Here is a 22,727-nt window from a genome sequence, read left to right on the forward strand (position 1 = left end):
TTGCAGAGATTGCACCTACCTAGTTGTATTGCTATCGTTTCACAAGCAGTATCTTAGAAAAAAACTTAAAATGATTATCTTGAGTTACAGGACATCTCTTACTCTTGTAAGTTTTTTGTTTAGTTTTTATTTTGCTTGTTAAGAACAAACACCATTTTTTGAAATTCTTTGAGCTCATACACATATAAAATTGTGAAATGAAGAGAAAGAAAAACTAGACAAATATCTAGTTACAATAGTCACAGTAGTTACATAGCTAGTTACAATGGTAAGTGACAAAAGTCTTTTAATCAATAGAATATTTAGTTGTGGAGTTCTTAATTATCTTCTTTTAGCAAACTCATAAACTGGTAAGAAGAAAAAGATTTAAAACTTAAGAACTCTTTATATTGGTGGCAAAACAACTTTTTATCTTATAACTTGCAGAAATAAATATTCTGGATTAGCCTTTGAATAATGTATAAAGAAAGAATAGCAGCCTAGTAAAAGTACTATCCAATAGAAGTATAATGCAAGTGGCATGTGTAATTAAAATTTTTCTAGTAGATACATTAAAAAGGATAAATTGGTTAAATTAATTATAATAATATGTTTTTAATCCAAATAAGTAGACTTATTATTAATGAGATATTTTGGATTTCTTACTAGTCTTCAAAAACCAATGTGTATAGCAAATCTCAAGTTGAACTAGCCTTATTTCAAGTGTTCAGTAGCCACACATGGCTAGTAGCTGCCATATTGTACAGCACAGATCTAAGAGTTACAGAGTGAGTAATGGAGAGTTCAGTTTTTATATTTTAAGATTTTCTTTGGGGCAATAGAAAGCTGTTTTTTGAGCATATATCTTGGTCACTGTCTGAATTCAGACTATCATCATTTGTCCCTTCCTGGCACTGAAGAACCTGTCTAAAGGTCCTAATCTGATTATTGCCTAATCATATGACTTCCCTACTAAAAATTCTTCAGTAGGTTATCATATTTTTCAAGGTAATTTATACTTCGTATCTTAGTGCACTAGAGTCTCTATGATATGACTCCTTTCATATGTCTCTGGCTCATTTCCTGATTCAACACAAAGTTGTAGCCTTAGCTTCCAAAAAGATCTGCTGTTGTTTCCTACAGATTCCACTTCTGTTTTCCCATGCCATTGCATGTTTTTCTATTTACTGAATGCTCTTTTTTTTTTTAAAGATTTATTTATTCATGAGAGACAGAGAGAGAGGCACAGACATAGGCAGAGGGAGAAGCAGGCTCCGTGCAGGGAGCCCGATGTGCGACTCGATCCCAGGACTCCAGGATCACGCTCTGAGCCGAAGGCAGACGCTCGACCGCTGAGCCACCCAGGCGTCCCTACTGAATGCTCTTTAACCTTGCTCTTCTACCTCTTTACTTAGCCAACTCCTATTTGTACTTCAGAATTCAATGCAAAGATTATTTTCTCTTGGAAAACTTCTCTTATTCACTAGTTAGTATATACTGTAAAGGCAGCATGTGCAGATTTAAGATACACATCTCAGACTGGGGAGAGCATATTTGGATCATATGGAACAAATATAGGCGTAATATCTATTAATAGGAAAAGAGTTACAAATCGATGAAAAGACCAAAATGCAATGAAAATATATGAAATTATGAATAGGTATATTCTATGAGAAAAAATATAAATGATCAATGAAAGTTTGAAATATAATTTTTCACCTATCACATTAGTAAATACTTGAAAGAATGATTATATTTTAGCATGAGTACAGAGCAGAGCTGTCCAACAGAAATTAATGCAAACCACATATGTAATTTAAAATTGTCTAGTACCCATATTAAAATTAAAAAATACAATTTTCCTAATTAATTTGTCTCAGTATATCCAAAATTATTTCAGTATTTAATCAATATAAAAGCTTATTAAATAGATATTTAATGTCTTTAAACTAAGTCTTCAACATTTTGTGTAAAGATTTCAGAATACCCCAATATTTACTAGTTATGTAGAGGAATAGATGTTTTTGTACAATATTGGTGAGAATGCATTTTGGAGGAGAATTTGGCAATATTCATCAAGTTAAAATTTTAATGACCCAGCATTCTATTCCTAGAAATCCATCCTCCAGAAATACTAATGTGCATTTAAAAATTAAAGATAGGTGGATGTTTACTGCAGTGTTGTACAGGAAGACATTGGTAATAACCTAAATGTCCTATAGGGTCTTTTTTTCCTGTAGGGGTTTTGTTAAATAATTATATTTCTAGATAGTGAGATACTGTATAACTTTTAAAAAATGTGGGGGCTGTTTATGTTAACTGAGTTATTATATGAGTTAAATAAATATTAACATGATATCATGTAGAATACTTAGAATATCTGGCACATAGTAAATGTGATATGTGTTTGCTGCTATTATTATTAATTATTATTACTGAATGGAAGAAACTTGCAGATACATTAAGTGAAACATAAATGCAAAGTATAAAACTATATTGTATGCCATTATTTGTGTAGAATGGAAAAAACGAGATATATGTGTGTGTGTGTATATATATATATTTGTATATGTGTACAATAGCTGTGAAAGAGTATGTAAAAAACTGATAACATTGATTATATTTGGAGAGGAAACCAGATAGTTGGGGGAGGCATACTTTCCACAATGTTCTTTTTTTCTATCTTTTGAATTTGATCCATAATGAATATAATACTAGTGAAAAATTTTAAATGTGAATTAGGTTTATTTGTCTTAAATATTTTTGAGAAATCTATACTTTACCATTAATTATTTCTGTAATTGGTATGCATTATTATGATTTTAATCAAGAAAAAACAATACTGGGTAGCTTTACTTCAGTTCTGTAGAATGGCTAGATGATACGAAATTCTGAGCAAATTTAAATTTTGATTAATCAGAATCTTGATCAGAAACACTTGGTTTCAAAATTTATATGACTTTTGAAAATATTTCTACATTGTCCTTTTTGTTGTCACAAGAAAGATATGTGGCATATTGAACTTAATAAAATCAGATTTTGCAGGACATGAGCATCATTCTTATTACCACTTTGTAGAAAGTGTAAAAAACTACATGCTATCTTGGGGCACCTGGGTGGCTCAGTGGTTGAGTGTCTACCTTTGGTTTGGGTCGTGATGCTGGGGTCCTGGGATCGAATCCTGTATCGGGCTCCTTGTGGGGAGCCTGCTTCTCCCTTTGCCTGTGTCTCTGCCTCTCTCTGTGTGTTTTTCATGAATAAATAAATAAAATTTTTAAAGATTTTATTTATTTACTCATGAGAGACAGAAAGAGAGAAGAGAGAGAGAGAGAGAGAGAGAGAGAGGCAGAGACACAGGCAGAGGGAAAAGCAGGCTCCATGCAAGGGAGTTCAATGTGGGGACTGGATCCCAGGTCTCCAGGATCACACCCTGGACTGAAGGTGGCACTAAACCGCTGATCCACCTGGGCTGCTCTAAAGAAAATATTTTTAAAAACCCTGCATGCTATCTTTAAAAGACATTTAGACATTCTTTAAAAGTTAAAGCTTACACCCAAGAATGCTTTGGCCCTAATAGAAACTTTTGCGTGTGCAGGTGATATTCTAAGAGTTGAGGTCTGGTGAAGAGGATGGAAGAATTCTAGTTAATTTAAATTTTACAATACTGACTATCCTGTTGATCACATTTTCTGGACAAATGTGGATGGTAATTTTATATTTGGAATATATAACTCTTTGTTTTTCATGAGAACTTACTGTCACTTGTGTTTTAGGATTTGGAGTGGATCAGTTACGGGATGATAATCTTGAAACTTATTGGCAATCAGATGGCTCCCAACCTCATTTAGTAAACATCCAATTCAGGTAATACATTTTTGTATTTTTTGATTTGTGTAGGTTAAGTGAACAAAGTAACCTATTTTATTTATATAAAATTTAAAGAAATATAGAAATTATAGTAAAATGCACTTAACTCTGGTTTTTATAAGCCTTGAGATTATTTTTCTACTCATGTAGATTGTTTTAAGTTTACTCATCTTATCTTTGTGAATTCTTTATAGTATTTTACACAGTTCCTTTTACATAGAGATTTTTTTTTTTTTTAAGATTTTATTTGTTCATGAGAGACAGAGAGAGAGAGAGAGGCAGACACAGGCAGAGGGAGAAGCAGGCTCCAGGCAGGGAGCCCAATGTGGGACTTGATCCCGGAACTCTGGGATCATGCCCACAACTAAAGGCAGATGCTCAACCGCTGAGCCACCCAGGTGGCCCTACATAGAGATGTCTTAAATATACTTTTCAAGATGATTTATCTCAGAAAAATATGCTCTGCTTATGACCCAAAGCAATGCCTTAATGTATTGCATTAACTACATCTGGAGTGATAACAGTATGTCCTTTATGTATAGTCTATTCATGTAATTCTCAAATTTGTATTTCCATTGGAAAAAAATTGTCTTAACTTAAAACCGTTAAGGACATTTTCAGTTTTGAAATGCTTACTTTCTTGGGGAAAGGAACATGGCCATATGTTTTTCAATTGCTTTGAGTTTATTGAGATAGGTGGAAAGCAGCTAACTTGGTTATCCTGCCCCATGGAAATCATCTATTATATAAATATACATATATCTGTAGATTATATAAATAGTTATATCATCTATTTTAACATTTTACAGCATTGTATTTTTAGGTTTTTTTTCTTTTCTTTTTAAAAAAAGATTTTATTTTTAAGTTATCTCTGCACTCAATGTGGGGCTTAAACCTGCAACCCCAGGTTGATCAAGACTCACATGAGCCAGCAAGATGCCCCTTTAGTTTGTTTTTCTCACTGATGGTACAGATCAGCACATTTCTTATGGAAAAGTCAGAAATTAACCATTTTTGCTTTCTGAGCTATTTGGTCTCTATTACAACTACTAGGGTCATTATAGCATAAAAGCAGCTTTAGGCAATGTACACTGGCTAAATTTAGTTATTCTAATTAAACTTTGTCTTAAAAAAGTAGTTGGTGGGCATAGTTTACCCAGTGGGTCATAGTATGCCAATTCTTGTCCTTATGTATTAAATATGTATTTACCAGAAATAAAAACAGCACCTAGTATTTTTAAAGACTTAAAACATCAGATACTTTGCTAGAATGTGTTATCTGTTCATTTCATTTAACCTTTACAGCTATTGTTATCCTTTTTTAAATAGTCTCAGAAGCAGACCTATATAAATTAAGTAACTTGCCCAAGATCACACAGCAAATAACTGGCAGCATTGCATCTGAACACAAGCACTCTGACCAGAGAGCCTGTGCTTTTAACTATTATACTGGGTAGGGTAAATTTCTTTTCCATGACAACAAAGGCTATCAAAGCTGGTACAATGAGTGTCTTAATTTAATTGTATTATATTAGAATGGCAGGATTTTTTCTTTTTTTTTTTTTAATCTTTTTAAATTTTTTTAATTTTATTTTTTAATTTTATTTATTTTTATTATTTTTATTTATTATTTTTTTAGGATTTTTTCTTTTTAGGAAATGCAATTTTATACAGAAGGCCAATGTATTGAAGAATTAATAATAAAAATGTTATATTTATAGAGCATTGAAAGTATCAGGTATTGTATTATCTCATTAAAAGTTTAATATTTAATAGTTGTTAATATATATCATTTTTAAATGATCCCCAAAACATCTTTGGTAAGATGTAGGTACTATCATTTTTCTCATTTTATAGATGAAAAAACTAAAATTTAGAAAAATTAGCTTATTCAGGTCACAATCCATGCAGTTATAGAGCCTGGATGTGATCTAGCAGTCCGGACTTAAAGAACTGTTTGTAGTTAGTATTCAGCTGTTTCTCAACTAAGCTTATTAAAACAGTCAGGAACTTAAGGCCCTCCCTGCTTAACTTAGCCTTTGCCCTAACTAGGGAAGCCTAAGGCTTTGACAAACACATTTTGAAAACAAATGTTTTAGAAAAAGGGAAATTGATTAAGAATTTTGAAACAATCTCACACTTAAAAGTTCTAAATACATTACAATCCCTCCCTCCCACAATTGTTTCAGACTACATTGCCAATGTATGTCTCAACTCTCCAGAATGCTTTCATATGTCATTCCTATAAATAAAGACCTTCTTCTATATAACAACAATACATCCTTAGGAAATTAACAGTGATACATTTAATTTTACAACCCCATTCCTGTTCTACCAATTGTAGCAGTGAAATTGAATCACAGGTTGAATTTGGTTGTCCCTTCTCTTTACTCTCTTTTTAATATGGAACATTTCTTCACTCTTTATTTGACTCAGCACTTTTGAAGATTATAGGCCAGTTATTTATTTTTTTAAAATTTTATTTATTTATGATAGTCACACACAGAGAGAGAGAGAGAGAGAGAGAGAGGCAGAGACATAGGCAGAGGGAGAAGCAGGCTCCATGCACCAGGAGCCCGACGTGGGATTCGATCCCGGGTCTCCAGGATCGCGCCCTGGGCCGAAGGCAGGCGCCAAACCGCTGTGCCACCCAGGGATCCCTAGGCCAGTTATTTTAAAGAATGTCCCTTAATTTGGGTTTCTTTGATCTTCATGAGTAACTTCAGGTTCTACATCTTTAGGGAAAGTAGCACAGAAGTGATGTTCTGTCCTTGTCATTGCATCTTAATACTTGAGGTACATGATTTTTATTTTGTCCCTTGACTGATGAGTGTTTACTTCTATTATATGATTAAGGTAGTATCTATATCCATTAAACTTCTCCACTGAAAAGATTCTTTCATTTTACTCAAAATTATTGCTATCAGCATGTGCTCAAAGTTTACTGTTTTATTCGCCTGTTTTAAATCTGTTATTATCATCTTTTGTGTCAGTGCTCAAATTGCCTCAGATTTGGCCAGTGGGAGTCCCCTCCAGTTGATGCTATTACGTTTTGATAGTCTCTGTTGATTATTTGAGCAATTTCTTATGTTCTGGCAAAAGATTCTGTGCCCCATTTCTCTAAAATCAGGTGTATTTTAGTGGAGAATAGTAGTTAGAACCAGATTTTGTGGGGGTACTGGGGTGTCTCAGTCAGTTAAGCAGTCTTGATTTCATCTCAGGTCATGGTCTTGGTTGAGAGATCGAGCCCCACATTGGGCACCCTGCTCAGTGGGGAGTCTGCTTGAGTTTCTCTCCCTCTGCTTCCCCCTCCCCCATTCTCTCTCTCTCAAAGAATTAAATCTAAAAAAAAAAAAAAAAAGCCCCAAAACAAAACAAAAAAAATGAAAAAAGAAAGAAACCAGCTTAGTGTATTGAGCATACCCAATATACCATGTCTTGTATTGGATATGCTCATTGCTGTATGATATTGCTGTTTCTAAGCCTTCTCAGTAAGGGGATATATGTATGTAACACATACATATATAAACATATTTACATCAGTATTTATTTCTCTGTCTTCATACATATACAAAAATCATAAATTCATTCCAACACTTCCAGTTACAGTCCAGAGTGAACAGGGTTTATTCTCTTTTTTTCCTTTGTATTCATAAGCCCTTTCATGAATGAGAACCTGGTTGGTTCTCTTGTCCTTCCTACTTACTTCATTAATTCCCCAGTATGTAACCAGTGTTCCAGTTCTCTCATTGTTCCTTCCCCTCCACAGATGCCCCTTTACCCCACCTAGGCTCTCAACCTATCCTGTGCTGTTGTCTTTTCACTCTATATGCTCTTCCCTATTTGTAGATAATCTTTTTCTCCTGGTCTGGGATCTGACACCTTACATCAGTCACTCCCTTGTGTGGATGTTCTCTTCAGTCCACTTGGACTTTGACGTTGCATGCCAGGCCAACTTTCTAACCCATCTTGGCTCTAGAACCTCACTGTATGGTGCGCATATGCTCTCTTATCCCTCTTTGGGCTTGACACTCCATAATAGACTACCTTACAATGTGGCTGACTTCTCATTCCACACAGGCTTTTATATGCCACATTGGGTCACCTTGTGGTGTGGATGTCTTCATCACTCTACTCAGGCTCAAACACCCCATTCCCCATGTGTAGCCGCTCTCCTCTTCAGAAGTTCTGCTCACTTCCACATGGGCCGTACTACACTTCCTCCCTTCCCCCATGTGAATGCACTCCTCACTTTGAACAGGCTCCAATATCCCATTTTGCTTGGTCCTCTCTATTTTTTTTTTTATGGTGAAAAAATTTAGACATTAAAAAAATAATAGGTACTAAGCTTATTAATAATTTAGTATATGTGCTGCCAAAGTGAGCACAGCTTATTAATAATTTAAGACAATTGTAACTATATTTGAAATTGTTATCAAGTAGCAAAATAGACTAGAAATTAAAACATTCCATCCTAGCTGTAATGAAATAAGCTAGTAGTCATAACTAACAGTGAAAGCCTCAGAGTTGCTTGTTTCTTTTAAGGTTTCTTCCTCTCCATAAGCTTCAATCTACTGTAAATGGAAGAAGAAGGTGTGGTTTGCTTCTATAGCTTTTACCCATATTTTTAATTCCTGAACTCTCCAGTCTTGCTGGATGGGAATGGAGAAGGAAAACTTATAATTGCCAATTCTGTCTTGGTGATTTAGCATTGGTGCTCTCTTTACTTGATTGTATGCTTAAAGCAACTCTTATCTTATGGATGCTTTTGTGGGTGGAGAGGATAGAAACTTACTGTTTAATGGGTATAGAATTTTGGTTTGGAATGATAAAAAGTTCTAGAGATGGATAGTGGCAATGGTGGTAACAATATGAATGTACTTAATGCCACTGACCTATACACTTAAAATAATAAAAAATATTATGTATATTTTACAATAAGAAAAAAATCAATGAAATTTGCCCTCTCAACAGACTAAAGAAAAATCATATGATCATATAAATAGATGTAGAAACAGCATTTGAGAAATTCCAATACCTACTTATTAAATTCTCAGCATACTAGAAATAGTATTTTTTAAATAAAATCTTCTTTGTTTTCTATTTTTTCTTGAATCAGTTTTGAAAATTTGTGTTTTTTGAAGAATTTTTCCTTTTTATCAAAATTAATTTATTGACCTAGGTATTTCTAATATTCATTTATTAACTTTAATTTCTGTTGGAACTATAGTAATATAGTTTATATATTTTATTTTATACCTGGTATTGATAACTATTACCATTTCTCTTTTTGGTGTCTAGTCAGACTGGCTGGAGATTTATCAGTTTTACTGATCTTTTTTGTTGTTGTTTACTTGTTTCAAGTTTTTATTTAAATTTTAGTTATCACATAGTATAATAATGGTTTCAGGAGTAGAATGTAGTGATTCATCACATTCATATATCACCCCGTGCTCACCACAAGTGCTCTCCTTGATACCCATCACCCATTTAACCCATCCCCAACTCACCTCTATCAGCCCAGTGCTCACCCCATTAAGTGCCCTCCTTGATGCCCATCACGCAGTTACACTATCCTGCCTCATCCCTCCTTTTCTGCAACCCTTTGTTTCCCAGAGTTAGGAGTCTTTCATGGTTTGTCTTCTCTAATGTTTCCCCACTCAGTTTCCCTCTTTTCCATTATAGTCCCTTTCACTATTTCTTATATTCCACCTATGAGTGAAATCATATGATAATTCTCTCTGATTGACTTATTTTTGCTCAGCATAATACCCTCTATTTCCATCTGCATTGTTGCAGATGGTAAGATTTCATTTTTTTGGTGGATGAGGAATATTCCATTTTATATATATATAAAACATCTTCTTTATCCATTCATTTGCTGATGGACATCTAGGCTCTTCCCATAGTTTGGCTACTGTGGACATTGCTGTTATGAACATTGGGGTGCAGGTGACCCTTCGAATCACTATGTTCGTATCCTTTGTATAAATACCTAGTAGTGCAATTGCTGGGGTTGTTCGGTAGCTTTAACTTTTTGAGGAATCTCCATACCGTTTTCCAGAGTGGAGGTACTGGCTTGCTTTCCCACCAACAGTGTAAGAAGGTTCCCCTCTTTCCACATTCTTGCCAACATCTGTTGTTTCCTGACTTGTTAATTTTAACTTTCTGACTGGTGTGAGGTGGTATCTCATTGTGTTGTTTTTTTTTTTAAAGATTTTATTTATTTATTTATTTATTTATTTATTTATTTATTTATTTATTTATTTATTTATGAGAGACAGAAAGGGGCAGAGACACAGGCAGAGGGAGAAGCAGGCTCCATGCTTGGAGCCGATGTGGGACTAGATCCCGAGTCCCCAGGATCATGCTCTGGGCTGAAGGCAGGCGCCAAACCGCTGAGCCACCCAGGGATCCCCCTCAGTGTGGTTTTGATTTGTATTTCTCTGATGTGCAGTGATGCTGAACATTTTTTCACGTGTCTGTTGGCCATTTGTACGTCTTTGGAGAAATATTCATGTTTTCTGCCTATTTCATGACTGGATAATTTGTTTTTAAGATGTTGAGTTTGGTAAGTTCTTTATAGATATTGATACTAGCCCTTTATCTGATAAAATATTTGCAAATATCTTCTCACATTCTGTAGGTTGGGTTTTAGTTTTGTCAACCCTTGCTCTGCAAAAGCATTTTATCTTGATTAAGTCCCAGTAGTTCGTTTTTGCTTTTGTTTCCTTCACCTTTAAAGATATGTCTAACAAGAAGTTGCTCTAGCCAAGGTCAAAGAGATTGCTGCCTGTATTCTCCTGTAGGGTTTTGATGGATTCCTGCCTCACATTTAGAGCTTTTATCCATTTTAAGTTTATTTTTGTGTATGATATAGGAAAGTGGTCCAGTTTTATTCTTTTGCATGTGACTGCCCAATTTTCCCAACACCATTTGTTGAAGAGACTGTCTTTTTTTTTTTTTTTTTTCCATTGGATATTCTTTCCTGCTTTGTTGAAGATTAGTTGGTCATAGAATTAGGGTCCATTTCTGGGTTCTCTAGTCTGTTCATTCGATCTATATGTCTATTTTTATGCCAGTACCATACTGTCTTGACAATTACGGTTTTGTAATACAGCTTGAAGTTCAGAATTGTGATGCCACCAGCTTTCATTTTCTTTTTCAACATTTCTTTGGCTATTCAGGGTCTTCTCTGGTTCCATACAAATTTTAGGATTATTTGTTCCAGCTATGTGAAAAATGTTGATGGTATTTTGATAGGGATTGCATTGACTGTGTAGATTGCTCTGGGCGGCAAAGATATTTTAACAATATTTGTTTTTCCAGTCCATGAGCATGGAATGTTTTTTTATTTCTTTGGGTCTTCTTCAATTTCTTTCATATACGTTCTATAGTTTTCAAAATACAGATACCTTTTTGGTTAGGTTTATTCCTAGGTATCTTAATGGATTTTGACGCAATTGTAAATGGGATCAATTCCTTGATTTCTCTTTCTTCTGTCTGTGTATAGAAATGCAATTGGGGGATTCCTGGGTGGCTCAGTAGTTTAGCTCTGCCTTCGGCCCAGGGCGTGATCCTTGGAATCCCGGGATGGAATCCCACATTAGACTCCCTGCATGGAGCCTGCTTCTCCCTCTGCTTGTGTCTCTGCCTCTCTCTGTGTGTCTCTCAAGAATAAATAAATAAAAATCTTAAAAAAAAAAAAAGAAATGCAGTTGATTTCTCTGCATTGGTTTTATATCCTGCCATTTTGCTGAATTTCTATATGAGTTCTAGCAATTTTTGGGTGGAGTCTTTTGAGTCTTCAACATAGAGTATCATGTCATGTACGAAGACCAAAATTTGACTTCAGTGCTGATTTGGATACCTTTTATTTCTTTTTGTTGTCTGATTGCTGAGGCTAGGGCTTCTAATACTATATTGAACAATGGTGATGAGAATGGATGTCTCTGTCCTATTCTGACCTTAGGGGAAAAAGCTCTGTTTTTCTCCATTGAGGATAATATTTGCTGTGGGTTTTTTGTATAATGCTTTTATGGTATTGAGGTATGTTCCCTCTATCCCTACACTGCAGAGAGTTTTAATCAAGAAAGGATGCTGTATTTTGTCAAATGCTTTCCCTGCATCTATGGTGAGGATATATGGTTCTTGTCCTTTCTTTTATTAATGTGGTGTATCACGTTGATTTGCAGATGCTGAATCACCCTTGCAGCCCAGGAATAAATCCCACTTCGTTGTGGTGAATAATCCTTTTAATGTAACTGTTGGATCCTATTAGCTAGTATCTTGATGAGAATTTTTGCATCCATATTCATCAGGGCTATTGGTCTTTAGTTCGCCTTTTTGGTGGATCTTTGTCTTGTTTTGGAATAAAGGTAATACTGGCCTCATAGAATGAGTTTGGAAGTTTTCTATATGCCATATCTTTTTTATCCATTCATCAGTTTTGGACATTTGGTCTCTTTTCATAATTTGGCTATTGTTGATATCAATTTTATTGTTCTTTACTATTAGCTTATTAAGTGTATGCCTTTATTTTATTTAATATTGTTTTAAAATGTTAATGATTCTAAGATTTACAATATGCATCTTTAACTTATTACAGTCTGCCTTCAAATAATATTTCACACATAATACAAGAATCTTAAATTCTTTATTCCCATTTCCCCATTTTCCTTTATGCTGCTATTGTCATGTACTTTATTTCTCCATTTCTTATAAAGTCCACAACATATTGCTTTGTTTATTTTTTCCACAACATATTGCTTTAAACAATTACCTTTAGAAAACATTTTAAATGTGAAAAATATTTTATATTCACTTATATATTTATTATTTTCAGTACTCTTTTTTAAATTTTTTTATTTTCAGTACTCTTTATTCCCTTACATAGATTCACGTTTCTATTTGGTATTTTCCTTCCTTCTGAAGAACTTTAATGTTACTCATTGTGCAAATTTGTTGGTGACCAATTCTCACGGCTTTTGTTTGTTTGAAAATGTCTCTATTTTGTCTTTTATTTAGTTTTTTAAAGATTTTATTTTTAGAGAGGGTAGGGGGAGGGGCAGAAGAAGAGTGAGAGAGAGAATCTCAAGCAGACTTCCTACTAAGTGGGGAACTGGACACGGGGCTTGGTCCTACAACCCGTAGATCATGACCTGAGCTAAAATCAAGAGTCGGATGCTTAATCGATTGACCTACTCACACGCTCCTGTTTTGTCTTTATTTTTACAATATAATTCACTGGGTTCTGAATTCTAGTTTTTTTTTTTTCTTTTCTTTACACTTTCAAGATGCTGTTCCATCAGTGATTCTGACATGAAGTTTCTTGTCTTTCTTATCTTTATTTCTCTGTATTTAATGTGTCTCCTCATCACCCCCACTCCTATTTTTAAGATTTTTTTCTTTATTGCTATTTTTTCTAAAGCAATGTAATTATGACTTATCCTGATGTGGATTTCTTTGTGTTTATCATTGACCTTCATGAATCTTTGGGTACTTTTCATTGAATTTGGAAAAATTTTGGCTATAATTCTTTCAAATGCTTTCTACTCGCTTTTTTTCCTGGGACTCCAATTACATGTTAGTCTACTTTACACTGTCTCATAGATCACCCATATGCTATTTATTTTAATGAGGGATGAGAGCTTTTTGTTTTGTATGATTAATTTTTGAGTTTCTATAATTATATATCATTACATTCATAGTCTTCTGCAATATTTAAACTGCTGTTAATCCTCTCCAGTGAATTTTTTATTTCAGATTTCTTCATGTCTACAAATTCCATTTTTAGAAATGCTTTTTATCTTTCCACATTGTGCTCATGTTTTCTTTTGAGTATCTTTATGACACATTGTATTTTCCAATATGCTCACAACATTCTTTTTTTTTTTAAGATTTTGAGAGAGAGAGGTAGTGCATGTGTATGAGAGAGAGCACCAAAGAGAGCATGAGAAAAAGCATGAGCAAGGGGGAAGGGGCAGAGAGAAAGAGGGAGAAGCAGATTCCCCACTCACCAGGGCACCCAATGCAGGTCAGGACTATGACCTGAGCTGAAGGCAGACACCTAACCAACCTAGGCATCCCATGACATTATTTTCTATTGCACATGTCCTTCTACAGCTTTGCAACTGCCTATTAAAGAGATGGCATTTATGTCTCCTCAGTTGCAACTGGTCAGGCCCTTGTGGGTTTGTTGCCTGAGAATATGGATGACAGTTATTTCTAAGCCTGGGTCATAAAAAGTATATAACCTCTACCTTTTTTCTCTTTTATGTGATTCTCTTCCTGATGCTCATCTATCATGCTGTGAGAAAACCCACATCAAAAAAGAGAAGCCCATGAAGAAATGGACCAAAGGCTAAAGCCTTAACTAATAAGCTCCCAGCCAATAACCAGCACCAGCTTTTCAGTCATATTAGTGAGCTGTCTTGGAAGCAGAGCCTTTAGATCTCAAGTCAGGCTGCCACACCTGAGCTGTGTAGAACTTCCCTTCTGAGTCCTGCCCAAATTCCAGATTCATAAACAAAATAATGATTATTTTTTAAGCCACAAAGTTTCAGATGGTTTGCTGGGCCTGTAGGTAGATATTTATATTTTCTCTTTTAATTCCTTGTTTTTTAAATCTGTCATCTCTGTCTTTTCCATATCTTTATTGACCAATTTTTTCCCCTTATTACTGGTCACATTTTTCTGATTCTTGTAGTAATTTTTGATTGGATGCTGGATTTAGTATTTTGTTTCATTTTATTTTTAAATATATATATATATATATATATATATATATATATATATATATATTTATTTATTTATTCATGAGAGACACAGAGACAGAGACAGAGAAGCAGAGACATAGGCAGAGGGAGAAGCAGGCTCCATGCAGGGAGCCCGATGTGGGACTCATCCCAGGACTCCAGGACTCCAGGATCATGCCCTGAGCTGAAGGCAGATGCTCAAACCACCCAGGTGCCCCTATTGTTTCATTTTAAAAGAGGATTGGATTTTGTTCTGGCAGTCAGTTAAATTACTTAGGAATCAACTTGATCTTTTTGAGAGTTGATCTCTTTACAGTGGGTTTGGAATACCTTTTACTCTAGGGTGGGGCTCAACAAGCTTTTTTGTAATAGGATAGATAGTAAATATTTTAAGCCTTGCAGACCATATTTTAGGCTGTTGCAGCTGTTCGAATTTGTAGTGCAGAGTAGCTGTGGACAGTAGATAAATGAATGGATACTTCTTTGTTTAAATAAAACTTTATTCACAGGAATAAGTGGTGAGCTACATTTGGCCTGTGAGCAATGTTTTGCTGATTTCTGTTCTAGGGCAGTAGTTCTTTAATTTTTTTGGTTTTATTTTATTTTAGGTTTTTTCTTTTTAAGATTTTATTTATTCATTCATGAGAAACACAGAGGGGAGGGGGGGCAGAGTCACAGGCAGAGGGAGAAGCAGGCTCCATGCAGGGAATCCAAATGGGACTCGATCCCGGGTCTCCAGGATCACACCCTGGGCTGAAGGCTGGTGCTAAATCGCTGAGCCACCCAGGGATCCCCATTTTATTTTAGTTTTTAAAGATTTTATTTATTTATTCATGAGAGACATAGAGAGAGTCAAAGACATAGGCAGAGAGAGGAGAAGCAGGCTCCATGCAGCCCGATGTGGGACTCGATCCTGGAACTCTGGGATCATATCCTGAGCTGAAGGCAGATGCTGAACCCTGGAGCCACCCAGGCATGCCTATTTTTTTTTTTTTTTTGTTTTAGTACCACTAACTTTTATCTAGGTCTCCAAAGATCTTTTATTTTATTTTATTTTTTTAATCTCTCAGTATTTACCATGTTAGAAATTATGGCTGAAGAATTTTAGAATATTTGTTCATCTAAAATTAAATAATGATTAACCTATTATATGTTTGCTTAAATAACATTTTTTGAAATGAAAAATAACTGTCTCCTCCAAAAAAAAATAGTGAAAATAATGTTACTGATTTACTTTTTTGGTGTGAATGTCTTTCATGACTGGCTTAAAAGAGAACAGCTGGAATCTCATATGTGCTTCTTCATTAAATCTTTTGCAACATCCCATGCCAAATAGTATTTGGAACACTCCACTGTGTACTCATAAGAGAGTGCTTCTGAAAAAGGCAAGTAACATCTTGGTATTATTAGGAATATAGTTGTGACCTTGTCAATCCCCCAAAAGGGTGTTGAAGTCCTCCACAAGTCCCTACACCACACTTTAAGATCACTTTTCTTGGGCAAGATTAGCCTCAAGTATACTAAGGCTTGACCCTTCTGGGATCTCAACTGAATGTACTAAATATCTGAAGAGGTGTTTGTACTCTCCCCACATTGGTTCTTGGGAACTCCAGTGATTCCCTACACTTTGTGACCTCTGGGAATTATTTAGCTTACTTTTTCCCAGTAATTGTTCCTTGCCCAGCAACTGATGTTCTTTGCTTGTCTTTGTAGAGTTTCATCCTGTGCATGTGCAGGACACTGCATGCAGACTTCTGGAGTTTTTCCACAGGATCACTCCTTCCTCAGCTTAGTGAGCCTGAAAGATTCTGTTGGGCTGTGCCCACCCTGCATTGCAGTCTGGAAATTGCCTTTCAGTTAGCAAGCCCAGTTGTTCATAGAGTTTGCCTCATTTATATCCAGTCTCTCAGAATTCTTAGTGCTGTCTTCTGTTCAGTGTCTGCAGGTAGTTGTTTCATATGTGTTTGTCTGGCATTTAGTTGTTTATGGTGTGGGGGTCAAGTCCTATAGCAGTTACTTCTTCATGTGCAGACATCCCTGACTGGTGTTTTTTGTTTTGTTTTGTTTTTAACCATTACTGCTGACAAAATTACACTGAGGTTTTATATATCCCATTAAAACATGGTATTTGTTGTCTTACCCTTTAGTGAAAACTTGCATTTTAGCATTATGTTCGTATTGATGAAAATTAACTTTACATGAAGAGACATTTTCTTTTTTTTTTAATAATAAATTTATTTTTTATTGGTGTTCAATTTGCCAACATACAGAATAACACCCAGTGCGCATCCCATCAAGTGCCCCCCTCAGTGCCCATCACCCATTCACCTCCACCTGCCGCCCTCCTCCCCTTCCACCACCCCTAGTTCGTTTCCCAGAGTTAGGAGTCTTCATGTTCTGTCTTCCTTTCTGATATTTTCTACCCATTTATTTCTTCTCCCTTCGAAGGGACATTTTCCACCATTGTATGAGGAACAAAGAAGAATGTAGTCATTTATTCTAAATGTAAACCATTTGTTTGCCTTTTGTGTTAGGCAAGTTTGTGGACTCTTTATGTCTTGGTCTCTTAGTAATAATGTATCTAGAATGTTAACATGAAATGATAAATAGAATATTGTAACTATTTCGTTAGTGTTAAGTCTTGTGCCTCAGGAGTTAGTACCTTCTCTTATATATTGTAGTCCTACAGACCTGGATTCACATTCTGGCTCTGGGCTTTACTAGATGTGTAAATCAGACTTTTTGCTTATCCTGCATCTGAGCCTTCATTTATTTATCTATAATGGGGGACATGATTAAATAGGAATGAGACCTTCTGCTAACAGAGCTGCTGCCTATTTATTTATTTATTTATTTTTTGTAATAGAGCTTCTAATAACAATGCTTTAAACAAAGTAGAGATTTATGTTCTCTTTCTCTTCATATAAGAGGAACCTGGCAATTCAAGAGTGGTATGGCAGCCACACAGTGTATTGTGGACTCAGATACCTTCTCTTTTGATTCTAGCATTCTTAGCTCAAGAGCTCTATCCTGAGGGTCACCTCATGATTCAAGGTGCCTATTGGAATTCTACCCATCATGTCCATATCCTAAGCAACAGGAAGGAGTAGGTGGGGAAGGTAAGAGGGTGTGTCTTCCTTTAAGGAAACTTTATAAAATATAGTCATTTGATTCAAATCTCACTGGCCATAATTTAGCCATATGGTCATTTATAGATTTAAGGGAAGCTGGGGAATATAGTCTTTTAGCAGGATGATATGAAGAAGAAAGGGAAAAGGGGCTGTTAGGTTGGCATCCAGGAGCATCTGTTACTAATGTCTTCTCTTACAATTTCATGGGTTCCCAGTGAGTTGAGAAATTTATCCAGGAGTCAGCAAGTGGAGACCAAAATATCACCACAAACCGACAAAGCTGATGCTTGAGAAAGGGGCTTACATCTGCAGTTACATGTGTTTCTTAATATTAAACCCTAGAATTAAACAGACATGCCCATCTAGTCATAAAAGTGCCAGGCCAGGTAGAGCCTGCCCCTATTAAATTTATGGCATGAAGGAACAAAGTCAATGTATGTATCCTGCCAGCAGCTCTTTCTCAGAAGAAAGGGAAGGGTGGGTAATAGAAATGTTACTTATGTCATCAGAAATGGGGAAGAGTTACTCTTTTCCCTTTTCCTTCCTACAGTACTTTATCCTGAGAGTTTAGCATGATGCTTGGCACTGAACAAGCATTCAGTATATGGTGATTATTATTATAATGATGTTTTGAGTAATTTGAATAGCTACCATGATGTCTTAGAATCTAATGTATTTAATCTATGTCAAATGCATTGCTATTTGACATATAGCATGGTTTTTTGCTGCACCATGAGATAAAATTGATAAATAATTTTAAAAGGTTTTATGGATACCTTCTAGAGTAACAATTTTTATTTTTTTATTTTTTTAAAGATTTTATTTATTTATTAATAAGAGAGAGAAAGAGAGAGAGAGAGAAGCAGGCTCCATGCAGAGAGCCCGACGTAGGTCTTGGTCTCCAGGATCAGGCCCTGGGCTGAAGGTGGCGTTAAACCGCTGAGCCACCTAGGCTGCCCTAGCGTAACAGTTTTTAAACCTGTGGTGACGTTGTAGTTTCCTTTGCAAATGTAATGAAATTATGTATATAGCAAACATTATACCTATGATTTCTGGGAATACATGGATCTTAAGAACTTATGGCAGATCAAATTTAATGAACTACAGATACCTACATATTACTGTAAACTAGTATCAATGACCATTGAATAAGTTAAGTACAATTAATTAACAGGAAGGTAAGACCATGTGAGGCAGACAGATGGACACATGTTTGAACTCCCAACTGTGCCCACCTACTAGCCAGTTATTATTAAAATAATGTTTTTTTCTTATTTTAAATCAGTGAAACGAAGGTGATAATAGCTTCTGTATCCAAGGTTGAGGAATGAATGAAATAATGCATATAAAGCCTTACTTCTGGGCCACAGTATCCACTTGCTATTTTCTAGCTGTTGCTGTTGTTTTTATAGTCATTATTTTTGTTACCCTTCTTTGTCTTTCTAATCTTACCCTGATGATCTTGCGGGTTCCAGTGACTAAATGATCGTGAATTTCATAACTTGGAGATAAAATATTCTGAGTAAACAGCTTGATCCTTTAGATCTGTTTTTGTTAAAAAGGAAAAGCAAAAGTCCTCAAGAGTCTTCATGATCTTTGATCTCTCCAGAATAAGAAAGACCTTTCATTTCACTCCCTGCCTCTGGCTCATCAGGGAAAATATCTTCTGTATGCCCTTCAAAATTTCTCCGGCTTCCCTTACTTCCTCTTATGTCTCCTTCCTGGCCCACCAGAAAGAGAAAGATGTCAGTTTGATACCTCTGGCCTCTTCTCAAAACCTGGAAATGGTATTTATCCTGTCAGCAGTTCCTGGGTATTTAAGTGTTTTACATCTTGATCTGTCTTTATTATTTAAGGAAAAGTCCTTAACTTTCCCCATTCCTTTCTGATGAATAGCTTGGGCTATAGAAGTTTGGTCCCCTCACTAAGAGCTACAGATCCCCTGCTGTTTTTATAGGTTGACTTTTGACACAGACTACTTCTGTTCAAGGAACTCATTGTTATTAAGTTAGTGCCAGTTTATACCAGAACTTAACTTTTAAAGCTCGTTTAAATAGACTTCTTAATGGTTTTTTTGGTTGATGTTTAAATTATCTAGTGTTTTTCTTTTTCCTAATGACCCAAGTAGCATATACTCAATGCAAAAAAAATTAATCAGAAAATACATGAATCATAAAGAAGAAAGCTCTCCCATAGTTCTACTCTACCAAACTAGTCACTTTTATTATTATTTTTTTTTTTAAATTTTTATTTATTTATGATAGTCACACAGAATGAGAGAGAGAGGCAGAGACACAGGTGGAGGGAGAAGCAGGCTCCATGCACCGGGAGCCCGACGTGGGATTCGATCCCGGGTCTCCAGGATCGCGCCCTGGGCCAAAGACAGGCGCTAAACCGCTGCGCCACCCAGGGATCCCACTTTTATTATTTTTTATATGATTCTATGTACATCTATGTATGTGTAGTATGTATATATGTATTTATATAGAACATGTATACTTATAGATAGGTTTATTATACGCCTTGAAATTTTTTTTGTTTTCCCCAAAATGCAGTCCTTCTGTATATATTGTTTTGTAATCTGCTTTTTCCTCTAACCTATATATGTATAACTTATACAGTTTTATAGACTGAGTATAATTTATTTAACTAATTTCCTATTGAGATGGATATTTAGGTTGTTTATGATTTTTTAGTAATTTAACCCCAGGATGGTAAACATTTTTCTGCATCCATTTTTGAGTAGTTGTATTATCTTTGCTTTTTAATGCATTCTTAGAAGTTGAATTCATGAGTCAAAGGCTGTGTACCATAACTAACTGGTTATGAAAGTACTTTTTTCTAATTAAATTTGAGTATTAGTCATTTTAATATTTTTCAGTGTGATAAAACTAATATCTGTATTTTAATTTCCCTTTCTTTGATTTCTAGAGATTAAACATTTTCATGTTTTTTGGCCACTTGCATTTTTTCTGAGATTAATTTTGTGTTATATTAGTCTTTGCTTATCTTCCTAAGATATGTGTGTTTTAAATTTTTTTTAATTTTCATTTATTTATGATAGTCACAGAGAGAGAGAGAGAGAGAGAGAGAAAGAGAAAGAGGCAGAGACATAGGCAGAAGGAGAAGCAGGCTCCATGCACCGGGACCCTGACGTGGGATTCGATCCTGGGTCTCCAGGTCGCACCCTGGACCAAAGGCAGGCGCCAAACCGCTGTGCCACCCAGGGATCCCGATATGTATGTTTTAAAGATGGCAGAATTTTATTTCTTGCAGTAAGACATTATATTTTAAAATTATGCTGTTGTAAAACATATGCTATAATATGTTTATATATTATAAAATTATATTACAAATGATTTTATTTTTGCTGGACTTAATTTCTTGCTGAGGTAGTTATTTTCAAGTATTGGCATAGGAAATTAAGTAATTTACTGATAAAACCAAGCTTGTTAGAATAATTTATTTGTCTAAAATATAATGAAGAGGACTGAAATTCTTAATGCTTATTTGCACTTTAAAGTTCCTCTTTTGGTTTAACTGTTTTTAATTTGCTAACATCTGATTCTTGACCATGTTCTTTTTGTTGTTGTTGTTGTTGTGGAAAGATTTTATTTATTTGAGAGAGAGAAAGAGCACGTGCAAGTAGTGGGAGAAGAGGGCAGAGCTGAGCAGGGAGCCCAATTGTGGGCTGGATCCCAGGACCCTGGGATCATGACGTGAGTCAAAGGCAGACACTTAACTCACTGAGCCACCCAGGCATCCCTTGACCATCTTCTAGATAAGAGATGCCTATATAAATGTGTATCTGTATATTTATTATTTATTTTTATTGCTAAAATGAAAGGAATTATAAATGATTGATTGAAGTACTCATTTTAGCAAACTATGATCAGAAGTTGTTTTAGATATGATCTTTCTATATGATAAAGAGCATATTTTTATTTTATTGTTTTTAGAAGAAAAACAACAGTGAAGACATTATGTATTTATGCAGACTACAAATCTGATGAAAGCTATACTCCAAGCAAGATATCAGTCAGAGTAGGAAATAATTTTCACAATCTTCAAGAAATTCGGGTATGTCATTCACATTTTAAAAAATATGTCATCCTGTAAATCTTGTTTTTAGAAAATAGTTATATTTGACATTAGATTAAGATGTTAATATATGAGGAAAATTACTAATATTTAAGAAAACATTTTAACTTTTTATATTTGAAAATTTTTTTGAATTCTGATTGTCATCTCACTTTTTTTTCCAGTATTTTATTATGGAGATTTTCAGACATACAGAAAAGCTGAATTGTATAGTGAACTGCAGTGTACTAACTTTGTAGATTTTGTAATTATTATTTTACTATATTTATTTTAATCTGTCCATCAGTTCATCTAATTTTTATATACATTTCAGTATAAGTTGCAGATATTTGTACTTACCACCTCAGATACTTCAGCATGTTCTGTGATAACTGCAATTACGAATATTTGCTTGAGGTTCATTTTTTAAAGTACAATTATATACAGTTTACACAAATCTTAAGTGTATTATTTGGTTTTGACAAAAGCAAACATATGTGTAATCCCGACTCCTGTTGAGTTATAGAACATTTTCATTACCCCATAAAATTCCCTCATATCCCTTCCCGATCAATCTCCATCTCTATCCTACTCTCAGAGGTAAGTGTTGTTCTAATTTTTTTTGTTTGCTTGTTCATTCATTCTATAGATCAGTTTTGCCTGTTCTAGCATGTTGTGTAAATGGAATCACAGATGATATAACTTTTTATAAGGCTTCTTTCGCTCAGCCTAATTTTTTGATAGTCCATCCCTGTTGTTGCATGTAAGAGTGCTTCATTGTTTTATATTCTGGAGTTGTACTCCATTGTTTGAATACCCCAATTTATTTATCTGCTATATAACTTTTTGAAGCTATTAGGATAATGCTTTTGTGACCTGAATGTTATTAGTCCCACAATACATTTCAGAGATA

General features: G+C 34.9%; 1 protein-coding gene across 4 annotated transcripts in view; it reads left to right on the forward strand.

Moving 5' to 3' along the window:
- Positions 1 to 22,727, forward strand: part of ANAPC10 (anaphase promoting complex subunit 10) — a 263,091-nt gene that overhangs the window by 13,565 nt on the left and 226,799 nt on the right. For all 4 annotated transcript variants that reach the window (XM_055336625.1, XM_055336623.1, XM_055336621.1 and 1 more), the window contains 2 exons: positions 3,753 to 3,843; positions 21,694 to 21,814. In XM_055336625.1, the coding sequence (XP_055192600.1) occupies positions 3,753 to 3,843; positions 21,694 to 21,814 (212 nt within the window). The remainder of the gene's footprint in view (positions 1 to 3,752; positions 3,844 to 21,693; positions 21,815 to 22,727) is intronic.

The sequence above is a fragment of the Nyctereutes procyonoides genome, unplaced genomic scaffold, assembly GCF_905146905.1.
Source record: "Nyctereutes procyonoides isolate TBG_1078 unplaced genomic scaffold, NYPRO_anot_genome, whole genome shotgun sequence".
NCBI lineage: Eukaryota > Metazoa > Chordata > Mammalia > Carnivora > Canidae > Nyctereutes > Nyctereutes procyonoides.